Source organism: Ammospiza caudacuta, chromosome 9, assembly GCF_027887145.1.
Source record: "Ammospiza caudacuta isolate bAmmCau1 chromosome 9, bAmmCau1.pri, whole genome shotgun sequence".
Classification (NCBI taxonomy): Eukaryota; Metazoa; Chordata; class Aves; order Passeriformes; family Passerellidae; genus Ammospiza; species Ammospiza caudacuta.
Window position 1 is genome coordinate 921,795 of NC_080601.1, and position 24,790 is coordinate 946,584.

General features: G+C 46.4%; 1 protein-coding gene across 1 annotated transcript; it reads right to left on the reverse strand.

The window, feature by feature from the left end:
* Positions 1–5,023: 5,023 nt before the first annotated feature.
* On the reverse strand, positions 5,024–22,885 carry TSPAN15 (tetraspanin 15). Its single transcript, XM_058810706.1, has 8 exons — positions 22,777–22,885; positions 18,362–18,547; positions 16,565–16,639; positions 14,216–14,311; positions 12,691–12,807; positions 10,354–10,401; positions 8,925–9,041; positions 5,024–5,721 (listed from the first exon to the last, which is right to left on the reverse strand). The coding sequence occupies exons 1-8, from the start codon at positions 22,870–22,872 to the stop codon at positions 5,578–5,580; spliced, it is 879 nt and encodes a 292-aa protein (XP_058666689.1). The 5' UTR covers positions 22,873–22,885; the 3' UTR covers positions 5,024–5,577.
* Between the last annotated feature and the right edge of the window lie 1,905 nt (positions 22,886–24,790).

The window sequence follows — 24,790 nt, forward strand, 5'->3', positions numbered from 1 at the left end:
CCCAGCTTTCCATCCCCTTTCTCCCTTGCCAGTTTCCCCAGCTTTCCATTCCCTTGCTCCCTTCCCCAGCTTTCCATTCCCTTGCTCCCTTCCCCAGCTTTCCATTCCCTTGCTCCCTTCCCCAGCTTTCCATTCCCTTGCTAGTTTCCCCAGCTTTCCATCCCCTTTCTCCCTTGCCAGTTTCCCCAGCTTTCCATTCCCTTGCTCCCTTCCCCAGCTTTCCATTCCCTTGCCATTTTCCCTGTTTTTCCATCCCCTCGCTCCCACCCCTCTCTCCCGGAGCCCGGTGTCCCCACTGCAGCATTCCCAGCCGTTCCTGCCCATCTGCCCCCGCAGCCCTTCCCGCAGCACCGGGCTCCATCTGCCGAGCTCCCAGCCTTTCAATGGGAGCCTCCTCCTGCCCTGCCCTGCCGCGGCGCTGAGCGGGAGAGGGTTTTCCATCCAGACGGGACCATCTGCTTCCCCAGGCCCAGGTGTGCAATAACCTGGGCAGGTTCAAGCAGCACAGCCCCACAGTGCCAGGACCTCTGTAGAGCTGAGCCCCCTGCATCTCCGTAAAAAAAAAAAAAATCATGTATTTGCAAATTAAAAAATAAAATAAATCAGTGTATCGGCACCCAAACTGGAGTTTAGCTGCAGCAAGACACCTGTGGGTGTGATTTCGGTGGGGCACGATTTAAACTGGTGCAGTGGGAGGAAGGCAGTGGTCTCAGGGCAGGTAACAGCAGGGAGAGCTCGGAGCCCCGGCCACCTGCGTGCAGCAGAGCATTGTCACCGTGCGGGGCATTGTCACCGTGCACAGCACTGTCACCATCTGCCCCAGCTGCAGGAGGGAGCAGCGCAGCCCTGCCCGCAGCTGGCCTGGGGGAGGGAGGGATGCTCCAGCCCCTGTCCATTCAGCATTCCCGGGTTTATCATTGTCCTTCCTTGGCAGGCACCCAGCCCCGGTGCCCCCGGCAGGTCCCGGTGGTTTTTGGGGTCCCTGGCTCCAGCAAAGCCCCCGTGCTCGGGGGTACACTATGTGACACCCTCCCATCATCCGACATCCCCTCCGCACCTCCCTCCCCCAGCTCTTCACCGCAATCCCCACCGTTTTCCACCATCATTTAAGTTTCTGAAGTAATTTCTTTTTTCCTTTTTTGTCCTTTTTTTTTTTTTTTTTTTAAAAAAAAAAAAAAAAGCAAACCATCTACCATATGTTCTCCCCTGAAAGGGGCAATTGTTAACAGATCATTAAAACACCGTGGCGAGTGCTCTGAGATTCCTTCCCTCGGTCTTACGCTTTATCCCGTCTCTGTCACCCTTTCAATGCGGCTTTGAGGGCTCTGCTTTTCTAACTTCCTTCTCGGGAGGGAGGAAAAAAAAGAAGAGAGAAAGAGCCACTGAAATGACCCTCTTCACAGCTCTCCTCCTTGCTTTTCAATGTCCTCGGCGACACCCCAGCGTAATTGGGGCGGGGGGCTGGCGTGCCGCCGCTGCTGTCACCGGGCCGGGGGCGGCAGGGCCACATCCCGCCCCGCTCGCAGGGTGACAGGGCTGGGCTGGCAGCGGCAGGGCTGGCAGGGGGGCTGCGGGGAACCTCTCCTTGCACTGCTGGGCAAGGGGCCTGCTCCTCTTGGGGGGCTCAAACAGCACATCCCAGCCAGCCTGGTGCTGGCACACACGTGTGCAGGCACAGAGAGCTCATCCCCAAAGACCTCATCCCTTAGAGACATCATCCCTTAGAGACATCATTCCCCAGAGATCTCATTCCCCAGAGACCTCATCCCTGGAGACCTCATCCGTAGAGGCCTCATCCCCTTGAGGCTTCATCCCCAGAGACCTCATCCCTGGAGACCTCATCCCTGGAGATCTCATCCCCCAGAGACCTCATCCCTTTGAGGCTTCATCCCCAGAGACCTCATCCTTGAGACACCTCATCCCCAAAGATCTCATCCCCCAGAGACCTCATCCCTTAGAAACCTCATCTCTTGGAGACCTCATTCCATAGAGACCCCATTCCAGAGACCTCATCCCTTAGAAACCTCATCCTTAGAGATCTCATCCCTTAGAAACCTCACCCCTAGAGACCTCATCCTTAGAGACCTCATCCCCAGAGGCCTCATTCCAGAGACCTCATCCCTTAGAGACATCATTCCCCAGAGATCTCATCCCTAGAGACCTCATCCCTAGAGACCTCATCCCAAAGACCTCATTCCCTAGAGACCTAGTCCCCTAGAGACCTCATCCCTGGACACCTCATTCCAGAGACCTCATCCCCTAGAAACTCCATCCCCAGAGACCTCACCCCCAGAGACCTCATCCCTGGACACCTCATTCCAGAGACCTCATCCCCTAGAAACTCCATCCCCAGAGACCTCACCCCCAGAGACCTCACCCCTAGAGACCTCATCCCCAGAGACCTCATCCCCTAGAAGCCTCATCCCCTAAAAACCTTATCCCCAGAGACTTCATCCCCAGAGACCTCATCCCTAGAGAACTCATTCCCCAGAGACCTCATCCCTTAGAAATCTCATCCCTTATAGATGTCATCCCTTAGAAACCTAATCCCAGAGACCTCATCCCCCAGAGATCTCATCCCCAGAAACCCCCTCCCCTAGAGACCTCATCCCTTACAGACATCATTCCCCAGAGATCTCATCCCAGAGACTTCATCCCACAGACCTCATCCCCACCAGGTGCTTTCAGCAGCACAGATCCATTATTCCCATTTTGTATGGAAATAAGCTGACAGCTGGCTGGGAAGTGAGCAAAGCCCAGAGATGGAGTGTGGATATTCCACCTCCCTTTCCTGGAGAACTCACACTCTTGTAGGAAACACCAAATGATGGGAAGCTGGAGACCACCAGCTGGGGACCACCTCTGCCTGAGCAATGGCCTTGGGCTGAGGGACCCTTCCTGCAGGCCCCGTGCTCCTGTGATCAGGAGGGACAATGCTTTCAGAACCCACACAGAGGTTCCTCACCTGCATCTTCTCCCCTTCCACCACGGATCTGGCCATTTCTCCAGAGGACCACGTTCCCCAGCTCATCCAGCCAAGATTTGCACATCTGCTCCACCTTCCCCAGCAACCAGCACCGGGCCCTGGGAATTTGCACTTGCCCACCTCTCCTCTCCCAGCAGGACAAACATTCCACGGGGAAAGAAAAGGTACCTCCTGCAAAGGAGCAGGAAGAAGAAATGCCCAGACTCCCACTTTCCTGAGGGCATTTAACAGCTGCCTTTGCTCTGAATGCCAGGAAGCCCTAGTGAAGGAAAGACCTTTAGGAGCACAAATCTACAAACCAACTTCTGGTTGAATAGTTTTTCCATCTTAAACGCTGGTATTTTTCCCCATCGGGGGGAAAGCAGCTCATCCCAGCTCCGAGGAACGCAGGTGAAGCTGTGAGCAGCAGCTGTGCCCCGAGTGTCACAGGAGCAGGTGATGATCACCTCAGGGATTTCCTTGGGAGCTGTGCCTGCCCACGGGAGCTTCTGGAGGCAGAGCCGGGCAAAGGGCCTCTGGAGAAACCCTGCATGTGTGTGGGTGCAGGCATCTCATTCCCAGCCAGCGGGGATTTAATGATGCCCTGCGGCACCCGCGCCACCAGAGGGAGACTGCTCTGTTAATTAAAGATTTCTATTGGTTTTTATTTATTTATTATTTTCACATCCTGTGCACGGGCACCCAGCTCACCCAGGTGCTGTGCCTCACAAAACGGAGAGGTAAATCTCTTTTTCTGAGCCCTGATGGAAAGCAGGAACACACGGAGCATGAACCATGGGCAGCTCACAGCTGTCAGAGCACACACAGAGAATAATCCACAGTTCTGGGATTTTGTGGAGCTGTCTCAGCCTTTCAGGGAGCAGCCAAGGAGCATTTCCTTAAATCAGGTTAAGAATGCATCTGTGAGACCCCTGCCAGGAGCACGGGGATTAAATCAGATCAGCGTTCTTCACCCACCTGAAGACAATTTTCTCATCAGCTCTCTGGGAAGGCAGCTGAGCGGGGAATTGCTGCATCTCTCACCTCCCAGAGGCACCATCCTTCCCTCCAGTCCCCATGGCCTGGGAGCCAAGAGTTAATTCCCTCAGGTCCTAGGGAATGGGAAGGGTCAGGAGTTTCCGAATCAATCATTTATTAAGCAAAATCACACAGGGTTCACTTTGTGATTGTCAGGTTGACATTGCTCCCACCCAAACACCGTGAAGGATGGCTGAAAATTCAGTTCAGCCCACAAATCTTTGTAAGGGATAAATGCTCTCCTGTATCCCAAAACACTCTCCCCGTTTCATTTAAACCACCTGAGGTTTAACCACACTTGTGCCACCTCCTGGATTCTGGGCTATCTCATATTTTACAGCACCCCTACATTTACATTTATTAAAATAAATAATTAATTTAATAATAAATTATTAATAAATTATTATTAATAATTTTGATAAATAATAAATTATTTAAACAATTAAATAAATTTATTAAAATAAAACCCCCTTAATTTTGTCATCAATTTCTCTTCTATGTCATTCCCACCTTCCCAGCCCAGTCCCTGCTACAAACCAGCTCCAGCTTCAACTTTCCCGTCCTCCCAAGCTGCTCCTCCTCCCTTCTCCTTGTACACCAACCCGCCCTTAAAACACACCTTGCTTTTTAACTTACCAGAACACATGATTCGAGGCAGAGACCAGGAAATTTTGGGTGAAAAGAAGCAATTAAATATGTAAGTAGTAGCCACTAGAGTGTGCTGTGGACCTGGCACTGCCCCTGCTGCACTGGGATCTGTCCCTAAAAACCATACAGGAACTGGGTGAATCCTTTTTTTTGCTCCTGGAAATGCACGAAGTTTGCTCAGAAATTCTTGGTGAAGGCAGGGAGTTAAGCAGCAAATGCTGGGTTTTGAAGAAAGCAGGAAAAAAAATGTCCAGGACAAGAAAATAAAAAAAAACCCAAAACCGCAATAACAAAAAGCAGCAAAGAGACATCATTTTATAAACAAAACCCACATGTTTTTGGGTTTTTTTTAAGAAAAAACGACTCATTGGTTTTATTTCAACAGTAAATCTTAGGAACATCTCGACATACAAGAACTCCAAAAAAATATAAAGTCATAAATCACCTAGTTAATTTACTAAAGGGGAAAAATACAGTACGTCCAAGACTCAAACATCTTGTAAGTTTGTACAAAAGCCACACAGTAATAAACTGCATTAAAAAATAGATCAAGCATTACCTGACTGATTTGACACTGGCATTTTGAAAGGCACTGAGCAATGAAAGCGATCGGCATCACATCCATTACTGTCAGTAAATTCATCGTGATTAGCATAAAACCCCACTATTAAACACAGCTTTCACGTTCCCCGTGTGGATCAGCAAGAAATCTCTCCGGAAGGAGTAAGGAACAAAGCTGGAGAAGCACAAACACTCAAATCTGACATCCAGGGACGCAAAGAGAGCTCCTGTACATGGAAGCCCGGCTCCTCTCCAGCTCCCTGGCTGTGCCAGCTCCCAGCAGTCACTCGGAGGAATCGATGGCCCTCTCTGCGTGCTGGCTGTCCCCAGGGCCGGCTGGCGGCCCCAGCACCCTGGGGTGCCCATCAGCCGGGGTAGCACATGCAGCAGCCGGCGCCGGCCAGGTCGGGGGCAGGAGCGGCCCCAAAGAGGCTCTGGCCCAGCTTGTGCTCCGAGATGATGTCCTCCACCCTGGTCACGTACAGCAGCGTCAGCAGCACGCCCAGGAACTGCCAGGGAACCAAAAAGGGGATTCTTACATCACACATGGTGTCAACTGTGGATTTATAGCTTTACGTCACTTGAGAAGACAATTTTCGCTATTGTTGTTTCTTTACGCATTTCATTTTTCGTGTTATGGTTTTATATTGGGTTTGTTGCATATAGAGATCATTTGTATATAAGTATTTTCATGTAACACTTCTTAGAATTTGTGTTTAGAGTTGTGAGGGTTAGATTTGTATTATTTTTTGGTTGAGATGTCACAGACATGTTTTATGGAAAATCCTTTCCTTAGGATTTTTCCTCCTGAGAAGCTGAGAGGCCTCAGAGGAAAAGAAAAAATAATAATTATCTGCTGCTGTGGAATGCAACAGGTGCATCTGGGATTGGTCTCATGTGGTTGTTTCTAATTAATGGCCAATCACAGTCAGCTGGCTCGGGCTCTCTGAGAGTCACAAGCTTTTGTTATCATCCTATTCCATTCCTTTCCTTGCAAGCCTTCTGATGAAATCCTTTCTTCTATTCTTTTAGTATAGTTTTAATATAATATATATCATAATATAATAAATCAGCCTTCTGAAACATGTAGTCAAGATTCTCTTCTCTTCCCTCGTCCTGGGACCCCTGTGAGCACCACCACATACATGGTACTAAATTTGGATTTATAGTATTTACATTATTTGAGAAGATAATTTCCACTATCGTCATTTTTTTTAAGCGTTGAATTTTTTGTGTTATGGTTTTGTATTGGGTTTGTTGTATACAGAGATTGTTTCTATATAGGTATTTTCATGCAATACTTCTCAGAATTTGTGTTTAGAGTTGTGAGGGTTAGCTTTTTTAATTATTTTGTGGTTGATGATGGTGAGATGTCACAGACATGTTTTATGAAAAGTCCTTAGGATTTTTCCTCCTGAGAAGCCTCAGAGGAAAAGAAAAACAATGGTTATCTGCTGCTGTGGAATGCAGCAGGTGCATCTGGGATTGGTCTCATGTGGTTGTTTCTAATTAATGGCCAATCACAGCCCAGCTGGCTCGGACCCACAGAGTCACAAAATTTGTTATCATTCCATTCCTTTCCTTGCAAGCCTTCTGATGGAATCCTTTCTTCTATTCTTTTAGTATAGTTTTAATATAATATATATCATAAAATAATAAATCAGCCTTGTGAACCATGGAGTCAGATCCTGTCTCTTCCCTCATCCTGAGACTCCTGTGAACACCATCACATACATGGTACTAAGTTTGGATTTATAGTCTTTACATTATTTAAGAAGTTATTTTATTTTTATTGCTATTTTTTTAAGGGTTAAATTTTTTGTTTTATGTTTTTTTTTATTGGGTTTGTTGTATATAGAAATTGTTTGTATACAGGTATTTTCATGTAATGCATTTTAGGATTTGTGTTTAGAGGTTGTGAGGGTTAGCTCTTTTTATTATTTTTGGGTTGATGACGGTGAGAGAGAGCAGAAATTTTCCAGAGTAGAAATCCATTTTGATTTAAGTGAAATGCACATCTTTGAGTTATGTCTACAGTTTGAAAACACAGCTGTTTAGTCTGACTGCCTGTTCTCATAAAAAGCCTAAGCTCAGAAAAACTACTTCAGCCAAAAATAGAGATAAAGAGAGGAAGACAGAGAGACAGAGAGGCTGCTGTGAGAACAGGTGAACCTGACCTAAGAATTCTTTCTGATAAAAAAGAATTAGCAGCAAATACCATGCAAAATTCGTAAAAATGAGTATGTAAAAACCTATTGTGAAACTGCAGCATATGGATTTGAGAGAGAGATTTAAAAAAATCCAGATTTCCTAGAGATGCACATGTCTTCTAGGGAGAGGAATCTCCACGTGTGTCCAGTGCTGTAATAAACATACCAGCTTTACAACTTTCACAAAGTTGTGGAGTTTTATTTAGCTCCACAAAACAATGGGATTATGTGACAGGGATTTTAAATATTTTATTATTGTTTAAAATTGTAGCTTTGTTTGTAGTATTTTAAAGATGAACTAATTAACTAATTATGGATTTATTATGTTTTTGAGTATAATTTTTTTTATCACTTACATTAAATTCAAAATTCAACAGGATTTCACATACTGACAAATGAGATTTTTGATTCAAATGCCAGAATGCAACCCCATCTTATCAGTTACATTAAATTCAAAAAGAAAACCGTGATTATGGTCAAATGGGATCTCACATACTGACAAATGATTCAAAAGCCAGAATACCACCTCAGCTTATCAGTTACACTGAATTTGAAAATAAATTTATGATTATGGTAAAATGGGATTTCACATGCTGACAAATGAGATGTTTGATTCAAATGCCAGAATGCCACCTCAGCTTATCAGTTACATTAAATTCAAAAAGAAAACCATGGTTATGGTAAAATGGGATTTCACATACTGACAAATGAGATTTTGATTTGATTTGATTCAAGTGCCAGAATGCCACCCCAGCTTATCAGTTACATTAAAGAGAATTGCCTCACCAAACCCTCCAACAGTGATGCTATGAAATGACCAGAATACCATCCCAGCTTATCAGTTAAATTCAAAAAGAAAATTATTATTATGGTCAAATGGGATTTCTGACAAAGGAGATTTTGGTTCAAATGCCAGAATGCCACCCACAGCTTATCAGTTACATTGAATTCAAAAAGAAAATTATGATTATGGTCAAATGGGATCTCACATACTGACAAATGATTCAAATGCCAGAATGCCTCCTTCAGCTTATCAGTTACATTAAACTTGAAAATAAATTTATGATTATGGTAAAATGGGATTTCGGAAAAATGAGATTTTGGTTCAAGTGCCAGAATGCCACCCCAGATTATTAGTTACATTAAATTCAAAATGAAAATTATGATTATGGTCAAATGGGATTTCACATTCTGACAAATGATTCAAAAGCCAGAATACCACCTCAGCTTATCAGTTACACTGAATTTGAAAATAAATTTATGATTATGGTAAAACGGGATTGCACATGCTGACAAATGAGATGTTTGATTCAAATGTCGGAATGCCACCCCAGCTTATCAGTTACATTAAAGAGAATTGCCTCACCAAACTCTCCAACAGCAAAGCCACTAAATGACCAGAAAGCCACCCCAGCTTATCAGTTACATTAAACTCAAAAAGAAAACCATGCTTATGGTGAAATGGGATTCCACATGCCCACAACCCAGGTGCTCCCCCTTACCTGGGGCAGCAGGATGCCCAGCAGCACCCCGGCCATGATGCTGTAGTTGTCCAGGAACCAGATGAGCACGGCGTTGGTGCAGCCGCGGACGTGGATGACGTGCTGGACGCTCAAGCGCTGCAAAAACACCAGGGGCAGGGCTCAGCAGGAGCTGCACTGCTGCGAGATACCTGCGGCACCTCAAAACTCTGGGAGCCAATGTGGTCTGCCCTCCCACCCCTTCAAACCCACTGAGTTTAACCAAAACCTCATCAGTAACTCTTCCATCTGCTGTTAAGCTAAGCTGCTCCACTCCTCAACAAATCACTCCATTTCTTAAAAGTTATTCTACACCCAAATAATTAACTTCATTGTCTTAAACCTGCTTGTTGCAGCTATTTTTCAACAAGAAATGCACCCAATCCCCCTTTAAGACCACTTGGCAAGCAGAGAGGTCTCTCTTTAGCTTTCATCTCTGCTCCCAAGTTGAAAACGCATCAGTGGAAAAACATAAATTGTTTGCAAAAAGACCCAAAAAAGGACAGGAACAAGAGGATTTGGGATTCAGTGCTGCAAGCTGTGCTGCTCCCTGACCCCAGCCCAGAATACAAAAGCACTTGAGGCTGCAGAGGGCCCTGAGCAGTGAATGGGGTGAGGTTAAGCAGAAGGTGGAGTGCTCGCGTTGGAGCCTGGCTGCAGCGTTCAGGTGATTAAGCCACAAATCAACGAACCTGAATGAAGACAAGCTGCGTTTAAAGATAACCAGTAATCCCAAAAACCAACAGCCCGGGCTGGCATTGTGCTCCAAGCGCCTCAAACGAGCTGGGGAGAGGAGATTTCCAGAGCAGCCCCTGCCCTGCCTCCTCCCAGCAGCGCAGGACTCAGGGCAGATCCAATTACCGATTTCCCCTCCTAATCACTCTGCAATTACTGCCCTGAGCTGGCAGTCCCTCCTCGGGAGCCTCTGGGGCCGTTCCCAAAGGGGAGGGTGAAGGAGGAGGCAGCCAGGGAAACCCCAATGCTCCTCCAGGTGTGCCACCACAGGCTTAAAATAAAACACCCACTCCTGGGGTATAAAATACCTAACAGCACCTTTTATCAATGCCGATTTTACTCAGTGAGAAACTTTGTTTTTTAAGTACTAAAAGCTTTCCCCAGCTCAAGTCACTGCTTCAAATTTTGAGAGCAGCTTTTTGTGCATTAATTGTGCGATTAGCTTGGGGAAGTTGTCAACAAACAAGGAATCAAGGAAAATGAAAAGAAGGGAAGATACAAAAATCAAACAAGGTGAGGTTTTTCTCACATATGGAAATTACTCCAGGAAAAAAGAACCATTTAAATTGCCAATTTAACTGCCTGGCAGATGAAAGCACACAGAAAACACTTTTATAACAGACAAAACAAGAAGCAGCACCCTCTGCCATGCCAGGGTGGGCACTGGCTACGTTACCTCTTGGTCAATGGTTTTGTATCCACACATAGTGTTGATAATGTCTGTCTGAAAAGAAAACAACAAATATGAACCGCAGCAGGAAACTAAAATCACAGAAATATTATTTTTACCCTGTGTTCACCCAGCTCACAGAAAAGCAATGACAGGGTTATTTCCCAGCCCAACAGTCAGATTTAGTCAGAGCTCCACAGGATTTTAGAGCAATGAGTATTGTCAGCGTGTCACTGACAATTTGAGCCATTGCTATCCAACAAAAGCAGGGTGGCACCAGCATCCAAACCAGGCTGTGACAGAGCTGTGTGACACAGCTGCTCCCACAGAATGAACAGCTGGATTTCCTTTTAGAGCCTCAAGAACTTAACACACCTTATTACTAAAACCAGGGGTTAACACAGCCTTCGTGCCAAATTGATGACAAATTTAAGCTCAGAAATATTTTCAGTTCCAAATAACTTCCAATACTATGAGTGCTGTTTACAACACTAAATTCATTACAATATCCATACAATACCATTATATACATGAATATAAAACTCATATTTTTTAAAATTAGTTAAAATGAGACTGAGTGCTTGCATTCACCACAGACTACTAACACATTTTCTGCAGCCATGTAATGCCTTCTGTGGTTTCCAAGGCTCTACCTTGAAAGCCTGGAAAAGCCAACCTGGAAATCACGAAAACGAAAATCATCCAGGATGTCGTGGCATAAGCAAATGCACACGGGGAGATAAGTGCATTGGAAACAGGACTGTAAGCATTTGGGAGTAATTTCTATCTGCTCCACTAGTGTAAGTGTTTAATAAACAATTTGGCATGAAGATAGCTCCTTTAGAGCCCAGCACTGGCTGCTGCTGGCAGGAGGCTTTCACAGAGGATCAGCACCCAGGCACCCACATGAGCTGGAGTTTTCCATGACTACAAAGCCCATGAGTAATCACAAACCATATCTGCAGCTTCCCAGGACAGAAACCAGCCTGTATTTGGAAGGATTTGTCAAACACAGCAAGACTGATGCACGTTCTGGTTGATTTTTCCCGGGGCAGCCATGCACAGCCCTGGCACTGGCTCCACACAGGGCTCAGCACCAGCATCTCCTGCTCAGGGCCACCAGCCCTCACCATGCAGGGACCACACTTCCACCTGGGGCTTCTCCTGCCTTCCTTCAACTTCCCTGAGCTTCACACTTCATGGGATGCACGCAGCCAACCCTCCCTTCCCCAGCTGGCAGTGAATATACTCCCTGTTTTTCCCTGGAGAAGTTTTTATTTCAGTGCTTTCCCTTTTCCTGAAGGAAAGATCCTGAGCTGTTCTGCTCCATCCAGCTGCAGGTTCTTATTCTAAAGCAGCTCAGACTCAAAGCATGATGTTCAGGTTTGGTTTGTGAGACTAAATCAAAGCTCATCACAGATTTAAACAGAGCCATTCCCACACACCAAAAATGAGTGTGCACACGCAATAAACAGCTTCCCATGACAGACATTTCTCAGCAACACCCAGCAGGATTACTGACACAACCACTGCATCTCTTTTTCCCTTTTTTTAAATTAAACAGCCATGCTCAAGGCAGAGGTTGAAAGGACAGCCCAAATGAGGCAGCAGCAGAATATCCATCACAAACTCTGCTCTTACGCACACCAAATCTCTTTATCTCATGATCAGACTGGAGACCAAACCCCAGAGAGGCAGGGGCTGCCTGTACTGGGTAGTTGAGGAATTGCTCTTTATCAAATTCAGCATTACACGCATCCCTCAGAAGAAGAACAGTGAATTACAGAATCAATTAAAACACATTTGCATGAAAATCAACCCCTGCTCCTGGTGCTGCCAGCACCAGTTAGGTGCAGACTGCAGTCCCTCCAGGGTTTTACAGGCAGGTGGTTTTCAAGGATAGCCTGGGACAAAACTGTGCCCACAAGCATGCCCTCGCCCTGAGGTCACATTTTTGGGTTATTCTGGAGATGACAAGGTCATTCTGAGTGGTTTTTGATCCACTCTGACCCCCCAGCCATGGAAGCCACCAGGGCCCAGGCTGCCTGGCAAAGCTGGAGCAGCAAACCCTGGGGAAAACACCAACAAAAGTGAATTTTAAACAGCTCTGGTTCAGGTGAGCCACGAGATTAGTGGAGCTCCCAACATCCCTGTTGGGATCCTCTGGGAGGTGGGTCACTGAAACAGCCCACAGCCACCACATCTAATCCATTATTTCCTCCCTTTCAAGCTGTCAAGCCCCACAGATGCATCAGGGGAGGAAAGGACCCATTTTCCTTCACTTCTTGCCCCAGGTTTCCTGAAATCAGCTCCTTTTTGGGTGAACAAAGCGCCAGGACTCACCTTGTTCCTGATGCAGCAAGTGTAGGGCACCCCACAAGCCAGTGGTCCTGGAGCCTCACAGTTGTGGTACACGTTCTGGGACCAATCTCTATAGTCCTCCCCACCACAGCACTTGAACTGGAGAGAAAAACAAAAATAAAATTTAAAAAAGACACAAAACTCAATGATCTTTAAGGTCTTCTCCAACCCTATCGGTTCTACGATTCCAAAAGGAAAAGGAAAACAAAATTTCTACCTTAAACTCTTCGAAAACAAAGTGAGAATAAAACAATTTTAAAATCCCTGAGCTCGCAAAAAATTCTATTTCCAGCTCTGGCCATCATTCAGCAGTGCTTTTACATTGACCTGCAATCTACCTCTGCAGTTGTTTTAAGGGTTCCAACCACATTTCCAACTGGATCTAACAGACAAAAACATTGCTCCAAGGCATAAATTCATCTCACCAAAACATTGTGGGTGTAATTTAGAAGAACTGAAAGCTGGCAAACAAGTACTCTAAGTTTACACTGACTTAATATAAATATTCCCTTTATAATTTAAACCAAGGGGAAAGGAGGAGCTCATTTAATCACTAACATGAACACAGCCATCATTTTGGGCAGTGCATGGAAAATTTAAAGCATGATGAAGCCTAATGACAAAATTTCCTCAGGATGCTCTGCTTCTGACAGACTTTCCATGCTAACTTTGTTTTCCAAAGCAGGCTGCCATCTCCATAACGATGTCCTAGAACATATGGAGCACTTCCTAAGTCAATTTTTTAAATTACCATTACTTGGCATGGTCACAGACATCTCACATGGGCCCTGACATCACCTTGCTGAACACTTGTTGCTTCTTCTGCAGCCTCTGAGCTGCATGGCAGAGCTCCTCAATAACCCAATAAACATTTCAACAGATCAGCCTTATTAAAAAATAACATTTAAAAAGGCTGTGAGTCAATGCCACGTGCCATTAAGTAATGCCCAGCTGGGCTCAGCACAGTTTCTGGATTTTAATGACAGGTAAATGCTCTTCCAGTGGTGTTTCCCACAGCTCTGTGCATGCCCTCCAGCAGCCACACAACTGTGGCAGCCTGAATGCCACCTCATTTATCTTTATTTCTCTTTTTCCAGTGCCTCCTGTCACCAAGATGCTTCTCAACCTCCTGCACCAGGCAGCAGAAGCACTGAGTGCCAGGCATGGCTGGAATTTAGCCTGAATTTGTCTCAATCCAGCTGTGGGGCCTCTATAAACCCACAGGTTTGTAGGATCTGACCCTGAGCATTAGAATTGCACCTGCCAAGGCAAAAGCTGCATTTTGGGCCTCTCTTTTTGCAGTGATGTGAGAGGGTTTTAAGTTTTGAAACCATTTAAATGGTTTTAAATCCAGCTGGAATGCTGCATGAGCCCTGACCTCAGCAGCAACACCATGAGAGATGACAGACAAAATCTCATCCCCCTCATCAGTAATAACCTGATTGGCACGCCACTGGAAAAACTCAAAGCTCAGTTAGTCCAAGGGGTAAAAAACAAAACAACAAACCTGCTTTTGAACAGAATCCATGATGTTCTTGAAGTCTAAATCATCATAGTAATTCTCGATTCCTCTTCTAATGTTATCATTCAAAAATTTGATTGTCTAGAAAGCAAAAGGAAAAACAAGATCCATGGGTTGCACAATGGGCACATGGGCTGGAACAGAGTTAGAAGAGCAGCTTAAAGTGACAAGTGTAACCAATGTCACCACCTTCCAGGAATTTTATTTTCAGTGAATTTTCCATTAATTTGATTTTCCAAAGAGTCCATAATTGCCAGATAGAGAGCTTTGCCCCAGATGGAGTGGAAAAAAAGGTGTGTTTGTATGTTTTACAGTGGTTGTTTTGAGAAATACGGCAGTGAGGCGGCAGCAGATGTAAAATGGTGTCTCCTCAGCATGGCATACTAAAGTTAAATCAACAAAGTGTTTTTAAAGCTCAGAAGATGAGAGAAAATAAAAAGAGTATTTAGTTTTTAAGATCCAGCACAATCTCAGCACAGCAAAACCAGGGACCGACCACTACCAGAATGTAACAACTTTCCTTTCAATCCAGCTGCTGAAATGACAAAGTTAAAGCCTTGCAGCTCAGAAAACCTGAAATACACCCACTCATCTTCTCAGTATTACAAACTGCAACACCCACAAAGTAACCAGGACAAAAAGGATTATCACATCAATGATGAGAAATAATACAGGACCCTCCTAGCTGGTCAAAAACTTCATTTAGACTCTACAGATTTGAAAAGGAAGTAGAGAAAGAAATGGGGAAAATGCACATGACATGCAAAACAAATAGGACATACATAGAGGCTACCACAGTAAGCTTCCATAAATACTTTCTTGTTCCCCCCATACTGACCCAAACTTCTCCACTAACCTTGAAAACCAAGGGAAGAAAGCTGTCCCTAAGTGTAGCTGTCCTGCTATAAATCAAAGCAAAGGCATCTAGTATTTGCCATAGTGAAAACATTTATGTTTTAAAGCATTTCTAACAGAATAGTCTGCTGCTTTCTGTGCAGAAAAATCAAGGGTTGAAAACAGCTATAGCATGCTTGTCAATGATGGAGTCTCCTGTATAAATTTGTTATGTTGCTTATGGATGTGGGCAGGGAAGGGCTGTCCTTTCACTGAGGCAAAACATTTGGGCCATTAAAAAACAACAGCCTCCAAATCCATCTGGAAACGTCCCAAATCAGCAGCCAGACCCAGATGGCCAAACAGAAGAAGGCATTTTGTCCTCCACCGAGAGCTGGAAACTCATCCTGCCTGTATTGCACATTTGTAGCCACCAGATTTCCTCCAAACTCCTTAACCTGGAATTCCTCTCCAGAACGGTGGCAAACCCCATGGCTGAGCCCTGAAAAGCATTTCCTTATCTCTTCCACAACCACTCCTCCCTGGGAGGGGAACACCTGCTGATAAGAGGCCACTGAATGTCACTGCATGGCTGATAAGAACTATAACATCCCATTGGGAGATGTGAGCCCAGGGGGAGGAGCCAAGCATTGCTACCCAGATATAATCCAGGGGGAGGAGCCAAGCATTGCTACCCAGATATAATCCAGAGGGAGGAGCCAAGCATTGCTACCCAGATATAATCCAGGGGGAGGAGCCAAGCATTGCTACCCAGATATAATCCAGGGGGAGGAGCCAAGCATTGCTACCCAGATATAATCCAGGGGGAGGAGCCAAGCATTGCTGCCCAAATATAATCCAGGGGGAGGAGCCAAGCATTGCTACCCAGATATAATCCAGGGGGAGGAGCCAAGCATTGCTACCCAGATATAATCCAGGGGGAGGAGCCAAGCATTGCTACCCAGATATAATCCAGGGGGAGGAGCCAAGCATTGCTACCCAGATATAATATGGAGATTCTGGAACACCAGCACAGCTTCTCCACTGGATTCCCCAGAGGAACAGCAGCTGCCTCTCCTTCCACTGGATCTTCAGAGGAAGAATACATCCTTCTCTACAGATCCCCCTGCTCCAACAGAACCACCCCTGACACTGCAGGAGGGCTGCAGCCACATTTCCAATGGGACTGCCACCAACACCCTGACCCACAGGGTGTCAGGTTGGGTTCTGACTCTGGCAGTGTTGTTCTACTGTACTGCATTGTTTATTTTATCCTTTTATTTTCTTCCCTATTAAAGAACTGTTATTATTGCTCCCATATTTTTGCCTGAGAGCCCCTTAATTTAAAATTTATAACAATTCTGAGGAAGGGAGGGTTTACATTCTCCAGTTCAGGGGAGGCTCCTGCCTTCCTTAGCAGGCACCTGTTTTTCCAAGCCAAGCCAGCAGCTGTTGTTTAGCAGAGCTCAATCCTGCCAGCACCTGAAGCAAGCAGCTCACCTGGTTCCTGAAGATCAGGGCCACCACTCCACCTGTCAGCTCGATCAGCAGGCAGATTCCAAGGATGTACATGAACTGCAGGAAAACAAGTGCAAGTGAGTCATTAGCCAGAACTCCAATTACTCTTGCAATTAGTTCCTTCGAGTCTAGCATTCTATTGCCAACAGACTTGGCTTTCAGCATGGCATTTTAAAGGAAAATATAATATTATAGGTTTGTTCTTATGAAACTGTCAATGTCAGGAGAAAGCCTTTTTTCCTCACTTAAATTATTCTGGGTTTTGCCCAATTGGCAAGCACAATATTTTTCTGCTCTGAACTGACTCAAAACCATTAGATGAAATTATCCTGCCAAGATATTCCTTTCCACACCAGCATCCCAGAGAAGCACATTGATGGGCTGCTGAAAACAAACCACACTTCATGTTTTTATGCTTCCTACAAAACCAGTACTCACCTGTTAGCTTTCAATTAGTGGATAAAGCAGCAGCACACCTTAAGATAATCCAAACCACCTTCTTCTACACTGCCAGTGCTAAATCAAAGCAAAATTCCAGGCTTAGTAGCTTTTAATGTGTTGTTTCCCACATTTATTTGCCTGTGTATGTGCACGTGCTCACAAGTGCACTCACACACAACCACGTGTGCATCCATGACTGCCCATCAAAGCACGTGCAAAATGTGAAAAATATTTTCAAAAAACACATTGCACTGTGAGAGAGCTGCTGCATGCCAGTATTTGAAATGTTTTTCCAACCCTTCAGGCATAAAAGACAGGTGTTGGGTGAATTTAGGTCTGCCGTGTAACAATGAGCTTCATCACGAGCAAAGTTTCCAGATCCCTTGTCTGAAAATAATCCCTCGTGCTCTCCCCTGAAAGCTGCTTTAGCTCCTGTGTGCTCAGGGTCAGGAATTCACCAGACAGGTGTCTTTTCTCCTGCTAAATCTGGAATCTGCCTGGGAAGCTGGCATCAGGGACTGCTTTGTTCAGTGCCCAGCTGGGTTTGCCTACAGGATGGGAACAGAAAATGTTCCTGGCATCCAACACACCACCATGCTCAGTGGGGAAGAAGCCTGAGGAGAGGCTCTCGGTAAAATTCCAGTATAACTTCAAAATCCATGGTTATTTCTGGCCTTGCCCTCCAAAACAAACTAGGAATTTAGCATTTTGTTACTGATGTGACAAGGCCAGGCTGGGTCGGGTTTTGAGCAGCCTGGTCTGGTGACCCTGCTCACTGCAAGGGGCTCAGACCAGGTGGCCTTTAAAAGGTTCCTTCAGCCCAAACCCTGTGTGACTCTGTGCAGGTGGAAATGAAGTTTGCACACCTTCATTTTAATTAGTCACATGTGCAGCTTCCGTCTGCAACCACAGGAATTTCCCTAAAATCCACCTTTCCAGAGGCACTGGGGAGAAAAACCCTGTCCCTTTCATTTCCCCCTCTGAAAGCTGCAGGTCTCACTCTGAACACACATTTCTGCATCTCCCCTCTGCACTGCACTGCCCAGGGAGGGCAGACAGACTCTGGCCACTGAGCCAGGGCTTTTCCCCTGAGCTGCTTCCTGACACCCAGCATCAACAGGCACGTCAGCAGCTCAGTTTGCACAAGTGACTGATAATATCTCACATTCCTGCTCGTTTTCCATAACACCTGAACTGAGATTCAATTAAAACTTTTAAAAAAGAAACCTCATTAGAATATTTTTCAGTGCAGGCATAATTCTGGGTGTGAATTCAGAGGACAGTGGAAAGCAAAAGCAACGAGCCTCAGAAACTAGGAATAAAAATTCCAACACTTACTGCTTGCAGGAGGCATAAATTGTCTCTCAGGGAAGCCAGTACACCCACAAAGGACACCAGGAACATTACAATGCCCAGAAGTATTAAAATAATTGCTGGGGCTAGAAAGGCACTTTCTAGAGTTTTGTACTTCTGTCTTTCAATTTCTGCATAAATCCCAACGGCGAGGACGAGGGCTCCGATCACCTGGAAGAGAAACAGATTGTTTAACATTAATAACATGTTGTTTTTTCTGCCAGTAAACACAGAGATGACAGGCTGTGAGTACACAGGAACCTGCCACTGCTCACTTCAGGACTCATTATAAACAATGAAACACCCAAAGCAGAAGTTTGGATTAAAAAAAAAATTAAAAACTCTCAAAGACTAAAGAAGAAAAAGAGCTGAGTTGGAAAAAAAAATGAAAGTTGTTCACTTCAAAAATGTATTTCATCATGTTTTAACATTCTGGTAGTTAAACTTATCAAAATATACATCAGTGGCTGAAATGTAATTTATTACCCATCTGAGATCACGTATATTACATATATGAGCAACTGCCATGGCATTAATGACTCTCCGTTCTGTGTTTGTCTGTCCTTCTCTCTGTGTGTATAAATATACAGAAATATTTATGTGCTTCTAACAGGACCAGTTTCCAGGCTGGTCTGCAAACAGCCTGTCTGTCCCTTCATATTAACTCCTGCTGTATTTGGGCTCAGTAAATACAGTCAGATATTTCCTAGCAGGAGAAAGGCACCAGATTAAAAACTGAAAAAAAAAAAAAAAAACCCCCGAAAAACAAACAGCCAAGTTTGAAATTATATCACTTCCTTGAGCAATTACCTGATAAAGCTGACAAGTGAAATAGGAAGGGACAAATTTCATTTAACAAGGTAAAGACATTTCAATCAAAATAATCAGATAAGTTTAAAACATTTAGTAATAGGAAGGGACATATTTCATTTAACAAGGTAAAGATATTTCAGTCAAAATAATTAGTTAATTCTAAATCATTTGGTATTAAAACTGCAGCGTGCTGCAAATCACTTTGAATTATGCTGAATTTATTAAAATTAAAAATAGCCCACAATAGCTAATTACAAAAATTGCAGTGGAAAAACTTTGCTGCCGGCTCCAGCAGCCAGACACATCATCAGGGAAGGGACCAGACACAAATCAATCATTGTGGCTATGTGATAAACAACACTCCTCTTTCCTGACCTGACGTTGCCACAGGAAACACGAGTCTGCTCTCTGCACAACAAGGCTTCTCAATTATACCTCCGAATTTTTAATTTCGCTTCTTCATTTTGGATGTGACACAGTACATCCCACACAAAGGGCCAGAGGGACTCACAGTGTGAGTTACCAGCTCGTGAGCCAAACAGCTGAAATACTTCTTTAATTATGGGATAGCTTAAAATGAATAGAAACTTACTGGAAGTTCCTGATTTTCTATGGAAATGAATAATGACACCAAAGGACAATATGTAGGGAATGCCACCAGTTTGTCATTGAAAGAGAGAAAATTCTCAGAAGGGTTCACCAATGAAAAAGAAATATACTGAAGCTATTTAAAAAGCAACTCAAAATTTGAGCAAATTGAGAGCAACCCCAAAACCAGATTCTCCTGCAAACACTGAAGTGCCATTACCAGCAATAACTCTTGCCTGGTAGAGTCCTTGTTTAAAAAGTAAAAAAAAAAAAAAATAAACACTGGATGGAAGCCACAGGTATTAAAGCTTGATGGGGATTATCAGAATTTCAGAAAAGTGTTGTTTCAAGACCAGAACTTTGTACTGAAATGTCTTTTTCTTAACCACAGTTTTCTCATCAAAGCATTAAATTTCAGGGGGATTTTGACTAAAAGGTCCCTGGGAGTAAAATACAAGATACTTCCTACTTTAAGAACTTAAGATACATAAATACATAGAGCATCTTTATATAGACATATCCTCATCCATTTTCACTTCCATCTGTGCCCCCACACCCTCCAAGACTTATGCTTTCATTATCTTCTATTGCCTTAGGTATTTAATAAAATTGTTTTCAACCTTTTCGACCTTGGTGGCAAGGAGCTGTGCAAACCCAGCAAATCCATCCCATCCTGCGCCTGGGCTGGGGACACAACATTTCCCTCAGGAACCAGGGACTGTTTACAAAATCCTGCATCCCTCACAGCAGCTCCAGCCTGGCAATTCCAGCCGTGAGCTCAGGAAACACCGACTGCCCTGACTCACATCGAGTGAGCATCCTCCAGCAAACACCAGGGGATTTCTCTCTGGGGCTTCTGCACACACAGGAGCTGCTTTCCCGAGAGAAAGGAGAAGAATTCATTTATTAGCAGAAGCTTTAACCCTGTGTTTGCGGTTCTTCCTCTTAAATGAAGCTCAGCTTCTGTTTAAAACGCTGGATTTTGTTTCAGCTGGGCAAGAAACTTACATGGCAGCCCCATTCACCCCAAATTACACAACAGCCCCATTCACCCCAAATTACATGACAGCCCCATTCACCTTCTCCAGAGTTGTCTGGAAGAGTTACAGTGACAGCAGTTTTTAAAAAGCCCAGGGTGACAGGGGAAACCACAAGGTCTGTAGCAAACACCCCCCCCCCGGCAATCCCGGCAATGCTTTAATTTCCTTTCTGCTTTGGATAAGGCTGGTGTTTAATTCCTGGGGGTTTAAAGCCATCCTGGGGACTCAGATCTGGCACTCCATCACCCGTGAGGTACCAGAGGAACTGCAGCAGCAGGGAGGGAACCGAATGAACTCAGCATCCAGCGGGTCAAACCCCAAACAGCAGCACAACACCACAAACCACCCAACGCTCAAGAAAACCAACGCTCCCACAGCTTTACTTCCATTTACACTGGGTAAAAACCCAAACCCAAACCAACAGAGTCAGCAGTGCTGAGAAGTGACATTTCCAGCTGATGAGATCTGCTTGGCTGAGCCGCCACAAAAGGAAATGCCCACACGCCTCACACAGCACCAGCAGGACGATGCCCAGCACCAAAACACCCCCCTGTGCTTCCCCATCCCTCCTTGTCCCCCTGCCAGCCCCCATCCTCCCCCCTGCCAGGGCAAACCATCACCCCCGGCCAACAAATGGAAGCTCTGGTTTATAAACCAGGGCAGAGCATTGAGAATCCAGAGCCAGCGACTACAAAGAGTAAATAAAATCCTCGCACTGCCTGAAAGGGGCTTTGTGCTCCGGGGATGGATTCAGAAGGGCCCTTTCTGTGCCCCCAGAGGAATGTTTACATCCCACCAGCCAGGGCCCTGCTGCCAGCTGAAAACACAGGGCAGACAACGAGCACGGACCTCTGCGAGGGACATGCTGCAAAAAAGGGCCTGAAAAATAACACAGAATTAAATAAAGAAATTTGAATTTCCCTTTTCCTGAAACCCACAACGGCAGAATAGCTGTGGAGGAACACAGGGAGCATCAGGAGTCTGAACCCAAGGGTTGGTTTGTCTGCTAAGACAGACAAAAGATATCCGAGATCCCAAACCGCCTGAATTGCACCCGAACTCTTTGCATTTCAGTCTTTGTTCATTAAATCCCAGGGTGAATCTGACACTCTCTATCAAACCTGGTGGATCTAAGCCTCTTCTCCCACGCAGCAAAGCAAAAAAAAAAAAAAAATCCTCATGCTCCCAGCTGGTAAACACCATGTCAGACAAAAACAGACCAGCCAAACTAGAACTCGAGCAGCGCTTCAAGTGAAAAAGCCAGATAGAAAAACCCCTGCCTGAGCACCTCTGACACCAGCACCACCTGGAGCCAGCATCTTCCAGTATCCCAGAGCCTGAAAAAAGCACCTGTAAAAATCAAAGAAAGAGGAAGAGAGAGAGAAAAGAGGGAGGGAGGGAGGGAGGGAAGGGAAGGGAAGGGAAGGGAAGGGAAGAAGGAAAAAGAGAGAAAAGAAAGAGAGAAAAGGAAGAAAGGAAGGAAGGAAGAGAGAGAAAGACCGACCCACTTGCAAAGGGCCCCAAGGGCTCCTCCAGCCCGGGGGGTGCCTGCTGTGGATTTACCACACCTCAGAACTCAGTGCCCACAGCCTGGTCCCACCACCTGGGACTCTCTGGCTTCACCTGGATGAGGACAGCAGGTGCCACCCACCTGTGCCTGTCCAGCCTGGCAGCCTCACGCTGCCGAGCTCAGGACATCCCCACACAGCAGGAAAGACGCTGTGGGCAAAGGCTCCGTGTGGGCAAAGGCTCCGTGTGGGCAAAGGCTCCATTGCCCACCCGCCCCGCAGGCAGAGCCGCGTTCCCTGCGCACCCGAACCGTCTCCACCTGCCAAACTCCCAAGCCATCCGCCAGAACCAGTCCGTCCGTCCCTCGGCAGGGTGTCACGGCCGTGGTGTGACACTCCCGGTGTGACAGCCGCGGAACACCCCCGCACTGCCGGAGCGGCCCCTGCTCACCCAGAAGGTGGTGGAGTAGGTGATGAGGCTCAGCTTGAGGCACAGGTACGAGAGCCGCCCGCAGTACCGCGCCTGCTCCGGGTCCCCCGCCGCCATCCTCCGCGGCACCTGCCGGGCCCGCCGCCGCCCCTCAGCGGCCCTCCGCCCCTCAGCGGCCCTCCTCCGCCCCTTCCCGGGCCCGCCGCCCCTCAGCGGCCCTTCTCCGCCCCTTCCCGGGCCCGCCGCCCCTCAGCCGCCCTCCTCCGCCTCTCCCGGGCCCGCCGCCCCTCAGCCGCCCTCCCCCTGCCGGGCCCGAGGGCCGCCCCGACGGGCGGGCCCCGCCAGCGCTTCCGGCACCGGGAGCGACAGCGGGAGAGGCTGGAGCGAAGCACGGGAGCGGCTGCGGAGCTGCGCCTTCGCCCGTCGTCTTTATTTTTTTTTTCTTTCCCCCCCCCTTTTTTTTTCTCTTCTTTTCTTTTCTTTTCTTTTCTTTTCTTTTCTTTTCTTTTCTTTTCTTTTCTTTTCTTTTCTTTTCTTTTCTTTTCTTTTCTTTCTCTCTTTCTTTTCTCTGTTTCTCTTTCTTTCATTTCTCTTTCTCTATGCCCCCTTCCCTTCCCTTCCCTTCCCTTCCCTTCCCTTCCCTTCCCTTCCCTTCCCTTCCCTTCCCTTCCCTTCCCTTCCCTTCCCTTCCCTTCCCTTCCCTTCCCTTCCCTTCCCTTCCCTTCCCTCAGCGAGCAGACCCCTGGCCGCTCTCTCTCCTCTCTCTCTCGGGCTTTTCCCCTCAGGAGAATCAGATCCGGCTGCTCCCACAGGAATCTGGCAGCACTACCCGCATCCCCAGAGCTCTGCCATGGCCATTGGAACAGCCGGGACAAAAATCCGCCCCTGGGAAGGCTTTTTTGGTGGAGCATCCCAAAACTGGCAGAGCACAATCCCTGCGCCGGGGTCCATCAGCAGGATCCCTGCTCCAGGGTCCATCAGCAGGATCCCTGCTCCCTTCACCAGGATGAGGAAGCATCCCAGGGCATTTCCCCCTCTCCGTGTCACCCAGGCCATTGCACACGCAGGGAGGGTCAGGTCTGACCGTGTTCACAGGGGTCCGAGGATGAGGGAAGAGACGAGGACCTGACTCCATGTTTCAGAAGCCTGATTTATTATTTTATGGTATAGATTTTATTCAAACTATACTAAAAGAATAGAAGGAAGGATTTCATCAGAAGGCTAGCTAAGAATAGAAGAGGAATGGAATGATAACAAAGGCTCTGTCTCGGACAGAGAGTCCGTGCCAGCTGACTGTGATTGGCCATTAATTAGAAACAACCACATGAGACCAATCCCAGATGCACCTGTTGCATTCCACAGCAGCAGATAACCATTGTTTACATTTTGTTCCTGAGGCGCCTCAGCTTCTCAGGAGGAAGAACCCTAAGGAAAGGATTTTCCATGAAGGATGCTGTGACAGTCGGGTCCTGCCCATAACAACAGCGCGGTGCACTGGCCGTGGGCTGTGCCTGTGTCCATCCCCATCCCCATCCCCATCCTGCCGGCTCCGAGCTGGATCATGAACTGTGAATTCCATCGCTGCCTCCGGGATGCAATCAGCCCTTTGCAGCCCGCCGTGCTGCTCTCCTGTCCCACAAAGGGCTATTTACCCCCGGGGAGAACAGCCCCATTCAGAGCGGCAGACACTGCCACAGAGTGGGTTGTTTGAGGCTGGCCCGAGCAGAGACAGATGGCATTGAAATCAGTGTCTGCTGTCAGGGGAGATGAAGTGGGGCAGCGTTTATCCCTAAGTCACCCAGCAAAGAGACTGGGAAACCTCTGAGCTGCCTGTGAGAGCTGTGTAAACATTGTCACACATCGTTTCTTTGGGTCACACAATGTACCAAAGTCTCGTTTCTGAAGGCTAAAAAATATCCCTGGATAATTCTGTTATAAAAAGTAGTATTGCTATTGCCTGCAGTGCTACCACATCCTGCTTCTGGAAAACAATCCAGCCCAGGACACTCCCAGCAACAGAACAGCTCTTCACCTC